Genomic DNA, 11432 nt, shown 5'->3' with positions numbered 1-11432 from the left:
TTACAAAGAAATATTATTATTTCCTAAAGAAAACATTAACTTAAATTTCTTATAATAGGATAATTTCTCAAATACTAAATTGAAAATCAGACTGATACACCTTTTTTATTATTCTACATATTTTCATAAACTTAAATAAATAAAAGCGTAAAAAGCCCAAAAAGGTTATACATATTTGTAATAAATTTTACTACCTATCCATTTATTTATCAAAAGACATTATTTTTAAAACTTTAAAACCGTCGCTTATTATATTTTAAGGTTTGAAGGAGATACTCTCTCTGCTTGGGATCTTTATTTATTATGTTTGCATAGTCAGCTATTATTTTTATTCCTCTCTCAGCACTCACCCTAATATTATACAGGGTTCGTCAGCAAAACATGGACTCAAGAGGTTCCTTTAGAAATACTTCTATATTTTTTATTTTCCTCGTGTATGAGGAAAATCCCAAGTTATCCTTAACCGTCCCGTGATGGTCCTAGTAGCCACAGGGAAGTAATTGGAATAGGCTATTTATCGATTTGGTCTGGTTTTCCTTGGTCTTCTTCTTTAAATTATACCCTCCACTTTCTGCTTTCCTGGAGAGGTATTCTACATCATTCTTTATATAGACCACCTTGAAAAAAGGATCTTGGACACTTCACAATATTCACTATCCTTGCCTTTTGCATGGACTTTTGACTTTGTGCTCACTCATGATGACGAAATGTTTATTATAGTTTGTTTGTTTTGTATGAACCATATAATAATGGGAGCCTAAGACTTTGATTTATGAATTTTAAAATCCTGATTTTTATATAGGCATATCTTTTACTATTTAAATCTAATTAATACTTATTTTTTCATAATAAATATGACAAAATAGATGATAGGACAAATGGACTTTTGAACTTATTTTATGTCATTCTAGTAATTTCTCAGTTCTTCGGCCCCATTTGTAGTGGGTACCCCTGATCCTCTGCTTACGGGTTTTTAGTATTATATGGCTGAACCAAAATGTCAAATAATAATCACTAGACCTTTCTATATTAATAAGAAAATATACATTAATCAACAGTTCACACTTTGCTGCCCGACCCTATATGATGATGTTATGGGCTCTTGAAGTCAATCTGATCTTAAATTCAGTATTACTAATAAAAAAATGCAACTCTGGACCAATAAGATTATCTAATAGATTTTTCCCGTTATAATATGAAAAATAGGTTTGTCTATTCTAAAGCTATCAAATTTTTTAGTCGAATGTAATTTTACAACTATATTCCTCTTTTGATCATCATCTAAAATATTGCTAAATAATGCGAATGGAACCAACTCCTGCGTCAAATACCACATGTGATTAAGAAGTTTTTTCATGATAACCCCTGCTAATTAATGTGTTCATTCTATCAAGCTGTTACATTGTATCTTTATCACATTTCATTCTCCCACTGAATAGGTATGATGTATTATATTTATATACCTCTCTAAGTATACCCAGGTTATGACTAAGACATGTGAAGATATACTCAAAGTGTCAGATAAATGTACAAATAAATAAATAATAAAGAATTGAGTACCGATCAAAAATATGTGTATCAAACTCATCATGTTATATTGGAAGGCCCTGTTTTAGATGATTTTCTTTTTAAATCCAGGAAATATAAATCATTCAAGATGGCTTACAACTGCCAATAGGATTCTACGTCTGTATGTTTCTGAAGAAAATCTTTCTGATAACTTTATCTGTCTGGTAAATTTTATAATGTATAATGTGAAAATTGTCGAAATCCTCGAGAGCATACATCTTTAAAAAATATAATTTTGTAACCTTCTAGATATTAGTGATCTTATTAATTATTTCACCCTATTCTGAAAATACAATCGTATTAGCAAGCAAAGGGTACTATAGTTTTTTAGGGATCTCTGTCAGCAGATATGTGGCCTATCAAACTTTCCAACATATAATTTTCTTTTTGATTTACACTCACGAGGATTTACACATTTTTTACATACATACCTATGTATAGACGATTTCACTATGTGGCTCACTATAAAGAAGAATTCATATGTAAAAGATGGGACCAGACAATATGTATTTATAGTCATTATTATAGAATAGACCTTACATTTCCATTTTTTTTAAATGCCTTAAAAAAAGGTTTGACTTTCATTGATTTTTGGTCAATTTAGTTTTAATATTTATTAAGGAATTTTCATAAAATAAACTAGCTAAGTATATATATTAATATTCCAGAGAAAAAAAAAATTGATTTTAAATCTACCAATCAATCAATTATTTTGAATATAAACAAAATAATTTATTTTTTTCATATTATTATATATTTTTACTTAAAAACTAAGTAATAATTCAAATTTTTTCCTCAGAATATTAGTACAATCTGTATTCAATGAAACCTAACCAGCTTATTTTATAAATGTGGGTATCAACTTGTGCGCAAAAATGCTGATGCATTGAGTAATATGCACTTGTAATAGTTTTAGCCTTTTCAAGGTGATCGATGAGGATTATTCCTTTCGAATTCAAATGACAGTTGCCATAATCTTTCCGGTCGATTCCTCGATTCAAACGAATGCCAAATAGAAATAAATAGACCGATCTGACTGAAAGGTGATTTGTGTTCTTCCCAGGAACAACTAAAGAGATTGGTTTTTCAAGAAATGCTACTAACTAAACATAACCTCGATACGTGCCAGTACGGCCATCTCTCGCACTTTGCACAGACATTTCAAACGACCTTCGTATTTGCAAGAGTTATTAGCTTGAGTCCAAAAATGACTATACTTTTCAATAATGGATGTTTTTTGTATTTAGAAGAAGAATATTGTAAATGTTTATATATTTAAACAACAAAGAATCGTATATTTGAATATTATGTATATTAGGGGAATATATCATGTCATATCCTTGTGTTATTAGAATTTTAAAAAAAACTTCAAAATAAATTGTCATTTACATTGGTGAACTTTTGCTATTTTTCATATTGGCAAAAAGGTACAAATAATAAGTTTACTTGGATTGATTCCCTAAAAAGGGCTTTTCTTCAGGATTGGCTTTACTATGATTGGGATCTAAAATGAAGATAAAATGCGGGCCTCTATATCTTATCTCATCTACAATGGTCTTTTATTTTAATGTTTTGTTAATTACAAGACTTGATCAATTATATTGATGACTATTTAAAAGCAAAAATTGACTAGATTGCGTTTACTTATTATGAATTACTCCGAAATACATATATATGTTAAATCTTTAAAAACGGACTGTGTAGGATGAGGTTTCATATAGAGTATTTACATTTCTGCAGAATGTTCTGAATCTATTTCGGAACAGTGGTACCCTGTCGGTTCTCATACTGACTGGGATCCTGTAATCCTGAAACCATTCCTTTAGGAACCTAATTAAGGACGGTGTGTTAGTATTTTTGAGTTGAGAAACCAAGCACCCTCCTGAATAACGAACTAATGCTATGTATTATTTTTTTTAGATTAATTGAGATCCAAAGATACAAATTCAAACAGACGAGAAGATAATGACTCCTGTATAACTTGTTTGGATTGAGAAGGTGATCGTTCTATACATTTAGAACATGATTAAACCATTTGTTTTATATCGTTATGAATGTTAGGCCAAAAATATAAGGATCGAACTCGTTATCTCGTTTTGCTAATGTCTGGGTTGAAAAGATGAAGCTCGGAGAGGATTTGTTTTAGGCAGTTCTGAAGTACTATTATCCGTTGACCATGAGTTATGCAGCATGGATTGTTGACTGCGAATTCTATTAGTTTAATCAACTTTTATAATGTGCCTCTTCCCCCTAATTTCAATCACTGTGAAAGTAAATGGAAGTAGAAAATAGTAAACCATCTTTTCTATAATTTATATATGTACATATCTGATTTTTTTTTTCAATTGACTTTCTTTTAAAAAATGAAGTTAACCTTCGTAGTTGATTTCAAGCCTATTAGTTACAAAAATGTGTTTTTTTAGCGCCTTGTCTCAGCTTGGTTCTAACTACAATTGTATACCAATGGAGACCAAATGTAATATATAATATTTTACCTATGAGAATGTTGGCGAAAAAAAAGGATTAGTAAAACACATAAAATAGTTAAAATATTATACGTATTTTTTTTAATAATAATAATCGAATCAAGACAGTGTGGTTATATAAAAGAGGTTACGTGGTTTTAAAAATAAATAGTATATGGGATGTAAAGCAATACATAGCTGAGCAGAATCATTTTATTTTTTTAAACTTTTAAAAGGTTTTTTTAATGAAATTATTAAATGCCTGAACACAAATATTTATAAATCCTATGGTTATATAATTGAGGTAACATTTTTTTTTTTTTTTAATAATTATTTTAGGTTATAAAACATTTAGGTGAACAAAGAGATATTATTCGACAGAAAACAAGATTAAATTAAATCAATTTTGCTAAGAACAGTTGCTTCCACATCACTCAAGGAATTCATATTTTCTTCATCATAATAATCATTTCCAGTGCCTACATTTTCATCAGAGGGTGGTTTAGTATCTTTAACGTCTATGTAAATTGATTTTATATGTTTTCCTGGAACAAGAACGAGACCAAGAAATTTGGAACCAGCGGCAGAATCTTCAACATACTCAGTGCATGCACTAAGAATAACATTGGCATCTCTATCTGTACATAAAAATGTTCCTTCAACATGTCTTCCGTCACTTAAATGAATAACAGTACTTTTTTTAAGCCAATTATTTAAGAGTTTACGTCCGTCTACCTCTTCTTCAGGCATTTTTATTTTTTACTTTCTCTTTTTCGTCTTGTATAAGTATAAATGATCCGCTTATAATAAAGGAGATACCAATCCACCAGCTGAGTTTTAGGGATTCGCCGAAAAGTATGTATCCAAACAAGCCCTAAAAATAAATAAATAGGTAAATATAACTCAAATTTACTTTCGCAAAGACTACTATAATTAATGCTTCAATATTTGAGATATACCGAGATAATATTGAATCAAGTTAAAACGGAATGTAACTTTCTAGCTTTTTAAAAGTAATAATATTCCAAGATTTAGTTTGGTGTATCATCAGATCATTGAAGTGACTTCTAATTTGAGATTATAATGATATTATAAATTTCCCAAAAATTAACCCAAATACATCCCAACAGCTATATATATATATAATGTTATAAGTATTTACCGTAATAAGAAAGTTAGTTGCACTATTGATAACTGCAACTTCTAGTGTTGTGGTGCTTAATCTTAAAGCAGAATTAAATGCTTTATACATAAAAATATGAACATAAGCTAGAAGACCAAATACAAGAAAATGTATTCCAGCTTGAATCTGAAAAATAAATGTGTAAAAGAATACTTGACAATTATTTCATACAACTAATAACATCTCGTGAAAACTCCTACGTTAGTCAACTTTCTAACAGAATTAATTCTGCATAATATACAGAAGTAGTTATAGTTCTTTATTAACAAACAAAAATTAAACTAAATTAGATACAATAAAGTTAATACAATTATTAAATTAAAGATATATTAAAACCCTTTTTTAATAAATACAATATAGCATAGATTGGTGATAATGCAATTTAAGACTTGATATCATGTAAATAAAAAATGCATTGACTTATTTATAGATAGATTTTATTCAAGAGCCAGACCAAACAACAAATACTCAGATACAGTGACGTTGGAAGCTCTTTTTTGAGAGGGGGGGCTTGAGCCTCTTCACAAGTTTCTGAAGCTCCCCCAAAACAAAAAATATTCTCACAGATATGTAAAAGAAACCTATTTATATAAGTAATTATATAACGGTGTTGATGATTTTAGAGTACTAAGCCCCCCACCAAAAAAAAAAAAAATGATGAAAGCTAGCAACCCCTCTGCTCGTCGATACTATTGCATATTGCACATTGGATTACTTGAGTATTTTCCATTTAATGAAGGTTGTAAAGCCTCAGATCTCCTTTTTAGACCTTCCAAATATACCTCTCGATCAAAAAGACCACCAGCCAGAGGAATTGAATCTTTACCGGGCCTAAGTTGAACTTCCCACATTCCCCAAACAGGTTTATGATCGGATGTACAAACTCCTTGTACACTATCGTAATACAAGGGTTTGATAGATGTGTTAGTGGCTTTAAAAAGAATTCGGTCGGTATATGCAGGTGTACGCTGCTTTGAGGACGTATCAAAATGATTTGTTCCTAGATCATACTTATAAGTAGGAGGAAATTTGATTCGAGACTCGTCAAAACCTTTGAAAATAATACGTGATTCTAATCTCAAATGATTCAATTGGTCATATTGTAGAACAGGTTCACCATCAAATATTTTTTGAATAACAACATCTCTAGATTCTTCCAATCTGAAATTTAAGTCTCCACACCAAAAAACAACATCAAAATTGTCTGTGAGAGTAGTGCCCCTTTTCCTGATAGGAAGGAATTTAGGAATATTAAGCATGGCATTTAATCTTTTGATATCATTAACACGGTCCTTCACATTTTCTTCGTGAGCTGTCAAATGTGAATTGATGAAAAGGAAGGATGTTCCAAAAACAATTAAAGCGACAGCAACTGCGCCTTTAGTCTTGAACTGAGCACCGGGCCTGGTATTAAAAGAATCCACATCCGGTAAAGAGCAAAACCAGATAAGATCACGCCGAATAAATATAGTGAGATGAAGTGTTCCTAAATAATGCGAAGTAAATAAAACGTGTGATGGGCCCAGAGTGTCTTGAAGCCGAATTTCCCATTCAGTCCGTTCAGCAAAGGTTTCCTGAGTACCAATTACTAATATATCAGGTACATATTCGATATTTTCGGGAAGTAAAAAATCTGCTAAATGCCTTGGTGGTGAAGCACCATTCATATTCCATGTTCCAACAAATATCCTCAAATGGCGATCAGGAAAAAATCGTTGCAGCTCTTCAACACCCAATAGAGATGTTCTTGAGACAGAACCTAGTAGAAAAGATCGCATGCGAGCTTGTGACGCTAAAACTTTACGACCAACTGGAGCACTAACTTTTTCATTTTCAACCATCAAATTTACCATGGATCTAGATTTAGCAATTGAAGAAGAAGTTAGATTTTGAAGTTGTTGGGGTTGATTTCCTGAAACTGTATTATAATCCATTCCTTTAGGAATTTTTAAAAACTCTGACGACTTAGGAGGGGTGCAGTAAATGGAAGGAACATCAGTTCCATCAGTTGTATCCTGATAATCATCGTCGTCATCATCATCAGAACTTTTGTCCCTTCTTCGAACAATAATAGGACGAGCATTAGGTATACTTATGGGTGGAGTTGAAGGCCCAGGTTCAGGGCTATTACTTCTTATCTTCTGAATGGTACGTAATCGAAAGGACTGACTTCTTTGGCAACCTCCAATTCGCTGTTTTATTTGTTCATCATCTACGAGGGACCTGGACAAATCCCCTGAAGATCCCATTTTTTTACAAGTATTCCGATAGTTGTGATCAAAAGACACCGGATTGGCCAGGTGAAGTGCACCTCCAGTGTATTTTAAAGAGTGATTTCTTGTCAAAGGAGAAGCAACAATTGGTTTGGATGCAGAAGTATTCCCACATAAAAGTGGAGGTGTAGATGCTCGTAGAGTACTTGAAGTAATAGCAGCTGATATATCAATTCCATCAATACTGCCACCATGAGGTTTCTTCTTCACCATTCCAATTCAAGAAAGTTTCGTGCAAGGAGAAGGACCTTTCTGACGTTAAAATATACAGAAAAAAATATATATAAAAATATTTTATTATCAGTGATACAATTATTATGTAGCTATAGTATATCAGTAATGATTGAATTAATATTTGGCAAAAAATATTTGAAGAAGCGCACGCTTTCCACAGGGGACGAAACGTAATGTACAAATAAAAAAATTAGAAAGCCGTTGGAGAAACATCTTCCTATTATCTTGCGTTTTCAAGACCTTTGAGATGTATTTTTTGTACAAAACAGAATACAATAAAAAAAGATAAATATTCTTAATAGTCTTTTAAAAATTCGAAGAGGAATATTTAGTTGAATTATTACTCAATACTTCTAGGCTCTTTCCATTTTATATCTACTTTAAATATTATTAATTTCTATCACTTTTTTAAAGCGGTAGCAAAATAACCAGAATAATCTAGTTTAAATACAAACTATGCAGATCGTGTGATCGAGAAGAACTTACTTCAAGTATTTGTTCTCCCACTTTCAAGAACAAAGAAGATGATATAGAGCTAAATAGTACTCTCATATCTCAGACACACATAAAAATTAAATTTTGGATAATTTCCAAACAAACAATTGGCATTATTCTATATTAACTCACAATAAATACAGAGTTAACGAGTATAATCATAGAAGACAATGAATCAAATGAATTTAAGCAATCATATAGCAAATTTAGGAATTCAAAAAATATTTATATCGACTGATGAGTTAAAAGCTTGTTGACACCCTTTTTTGTATGCCAACATATTCGTGAATAGAAAAAATACAACTTCAAAGTGTTGAATATTAAATTAAATAACATTTTATTTATAAATTTATTTTTTTTATTAAAGACTGCTAAGTGCAAAGAAAAATAATGTCTTGGAATTCCTACATACATTTTCTTTCACAAATCCATTACATAACTATGAATCATATTTTTTTTGAAAAGCAATATCCTCAATTGGAGGCGTTCTTTTACTTTATCAAATTGTACTATCATTTTGTGAGGTTTTTTTTATTACATTAGGTATTATAAAATAAGCCTCAAATATAATGTTGAGTAAAAAGAAAAAAATTAAATAATAAAAATTTGTAGCAACAAAGAAACACAACCTGAATCTTAAATATGGAACTTAAAATTCAGTTCACATTTCAATCAAGTCTTTAGTTTTTATGAAAGGTGAATCAATGCTGGTAGAAGACTATATATATATATTACTATCAAAGGAATAATTCACTTCCGGGAACTGCATTACATAAATTGTTGCTTTCTCCTTATGCTATGACATCAGGTAAAAATATAAATTAACATGTATAAAAATAGAATTATATTACTAAATCATTCGTTTCATAAAGATTTTAATACAATCCATTTAAATACACATATGCGGCACGTCAACAAAAAAAAAAAAAATGATTTTTCTCCAAACTGAGTGTATTCTTCAACTAATTAGCTATCGTCAAATTTTATGAACAAATTATTACTATTATTATTTACCCCTCGGAGAGAAAGCCAATTACACTTAAAATATTCAAAATGGACCGTCAAAATAAAAAATTGAGATATATTATATTTCAAAGGTCATATCGGGCAATATAAGCCTCTTAAATAAATAAAATGATACTTTACTATAGATAAAATTATTGGGTATCTCCACTCATCCCAGAAATTTGAATGCAAAGCCTATCATTGACTCAAATATGTCTGTGACGTGTTAGGGCGTATGTATATAAAAAGTAAAAAAATAAATTAGGATTTTATCATTTTCTAGATTTTTGTTAAAGATTGTTTGTATGTTGACGCACCACATATACAGAAGCAAATATCCATAGAATTTTGTCATAAATTAATCTTTTAAAATGAAAATAAATAAATCCCTATAGCTACGGTGTAAGTTTGCATTACAAGATAGGCCGTTTGAGAAATACTGTTCTTATGTAAGGGGTGGAGAAAGTAGGATTATATGGAATTTTGGGCTATGAATGTATCTTCTATGTAAATTGAAGAGTTCTTTTTTTTTAATAAATCGACTACGTCCCAAAATATATAAAATTCCAGAAACGCTTTTTAATAAACCCTAAATTATTGAGTAGCAAATGAAGAAGGTAAGAAGATACATTAATGAAATTTAAGGGGTAAGGACAAATATGAACTTTTGATCTATTGTGTGTTGGCCTATTAGTTATTCAACTTGAGCATTGCCAAACTAATTCTACTTTATATTTCCGCAAGAAAATACGAGATTGAATTGCTCGTCACTCGCTCCAATTCGTAACATGGAGTGTTTAAACACTGATCATGACATTCTAAATAAAAAAATATGTACAAAATTTATAAAATGGAATATAAAAACAAGAAAGAAACGTTTAAAGAATGTCAACAACTATAGCCAACTAGTGGCTCATATAAAAATAGAGGGATTGCTATCATTTTAAGTATTATGATTATGCATAGAAAGGTATGGTTTACAATTTTGCCCTACGTTATATTGTATCTTTCTATCTCGAAATTCGAGACCGCATATGTGGAAAGTTGAAATTTAATCATTGCAACCTTGTAATAATACGCAAATCATATATTATTGTAGTAGAAGTAACTAAACTCTTTCGAGTTATTCGGAGAATTAGCACTTTGGAGGATCTTGAAAATAGACGATAGGTCTCCTTATATGGAGTAGGTTGTCAGTTAGTTCGTCGCTTACGGAGTATCAGGAGGGATCACTGGCTTGTATCACGGCTCTTCTTCTATTTCTGAGTCGTAATGGCGAAGCCGTTTCTTCTTAGTCTCCAAGCAACAATAAATTAATTGTGTTCAACGCTTAGCGAAGTTCTTTCTTTGAAGAGGTTGCGATGATTGAATTTCAACTTTCTGCTGTGGCGGTCTTTAATTTCGAGATAAAAAGAGAAAATATGACGTGTGGACCAAATTGTAAGCCATACCCAGTAATTACATTGTAGTTATTAGAAAGAGCTTAGAATACTTACTGAAGTAGCATGGCAGAAAGATTCCGAACTTACAGATATGCAAATCTTTCTGACCAAGTCGTTATCATAGCAGATTTTTCCCAAAACACCTACAACAGCAGCTAAGAAACCAGAATTCACAGCATGGATCCAGAGCTCATTCTTATTTATCCATGAATCACAAGGAATTGTTTCCCTACTTTCCTTTCCATTCATTCAAAACTCTGACTTCCTTTAATGAAGAATAATGACAAGTGACAACCTAATTAATAATTATTGAAGATAAGTAGGCGCGTAGGATGGATGATATGAAATTGACAATTATCAATCATTCATAAACAGCTGCTATGACGTCATTGTTAGCATTCCCCAATGTTATTCTTATTTCCTTCTCTGATACGGCAATAATCACGCCTAGCTTTTTTATCTATTCGCAACCTCACCTGTCAAAATGGAAAGGAAAAGCTTGAAAAACATATCGGTTAATTATCATATACTTTGAATTGATAATTTTATATAAATTACCTCATATTAAAATCCAAATCCTAACACCCTTTTTAGAATGCATAATACGTAGAGTCAGCTGCTTTAAATTCAACAAGAGTCAATTAACTCATGAAATGAATGAAAACAACTAAAAGAAAATCTTTATCTATTTCAAGAAGGTGATTATGGTAATATGCGAGTAAAAGGAAATGCTAGTAACATGTTTATATAATATCCATTCTTCATA

At 30.8% G+C, this 11432-nt stretch overlaps 1 protein-coding gene and 1 long non-coding RNA gene across 4 annotated transcripts; one reads left to right on the top strand and one right to left on the bottom strand.

The window, feature by feature from the left end:
• Nucleotides 1-1496: 1496 nt before the first annotated feature.
• LOC121121267 (uncharacterized) lies at nt 1497-4505 on the top strand. The gene is made up of 3 exons (XR_005865377.2): nt 1497-1733; nt 3490-3567; nt 3631-4505. It is a non-coding gene; the product is annotated as an uncharacterized lncRNA (long non-coding RNA).
• INPP5E (Inositol-3-phosphate synthase) lies at nt 4230-11334 on the bottom strand. 3 transcript variants are annotated; one of them, XR_005865376.2, is made up of 3 exons: nt 11225-11239; nt 10721-11164; nt 4230-4908 (listed from the first exon to the last, which is right to left on the bottom strand). XR_005865376.2 is itself a non-coding variant. In XM_040716163.2 (3 exons), exon 3 carries the CDS (start codon nt 7701-7703, stop codon nt 5907-5909), a length of 1797 nt encoding a protein of 598 aa, XP_040572097.1. In that variant the 5' UTR covers nt 7704-7742; nt 10721-11142; nt 11225-11334; the 3' UTR covers nt 5456-5906. The 3 variants fall into 3 exon arrangements, 2 of the variants coding, with proteins under 2 accessions (XP_040572097.1, XP_040572096.1); XM_040716163.2 differs by lacking the exon at nt 4230-4908 and adding an exon at nt 5456-7742 and having other exon boundaries at nt 10721-11142; nt 11225-11334; XM_040716162.2 differs by lacking the exons at nt 4230-4908; nt 11225-11239 and adding an exon at nt 5456-7742 and having other exon boundaries at nt 10721-11145.
• Nucleotides 11335-11432: the final 98 nt, after the last annotated feature.

The sequence above is a fragment of the Lepeophtheirus salmonis genome, chromosome 7 (genome assembly GCF_016086655.4).
Source record: "Lepeophtheirus salmonis chromosome 7, UVic_Lsal_1.4, whole genome shotgun sequence".
Classification (NCBI taxonomy): domain Eukaryota; kingdom Metazoa; phylum Arthropoda; class Copepoda; order Siphonostomatoida; family Caligidae; genus Lepeophtheirus; species Lepeophtheirus salmonis.
The sequence above is the reverse complement of the archived record's forward strand: the minus strand, read 5'-3'. Positions and strand labels throughout refer to the sequence as shown.

Excerpts from the sequence above, each read along its gene's own strand:
- INPP5E (XM_040716163.2), bottom strand. The coding sequence starts at position 7,703 with ATGGTGAAGAAGAAACCTCATGGTGGCAGTATTGATGGAATTGATATA.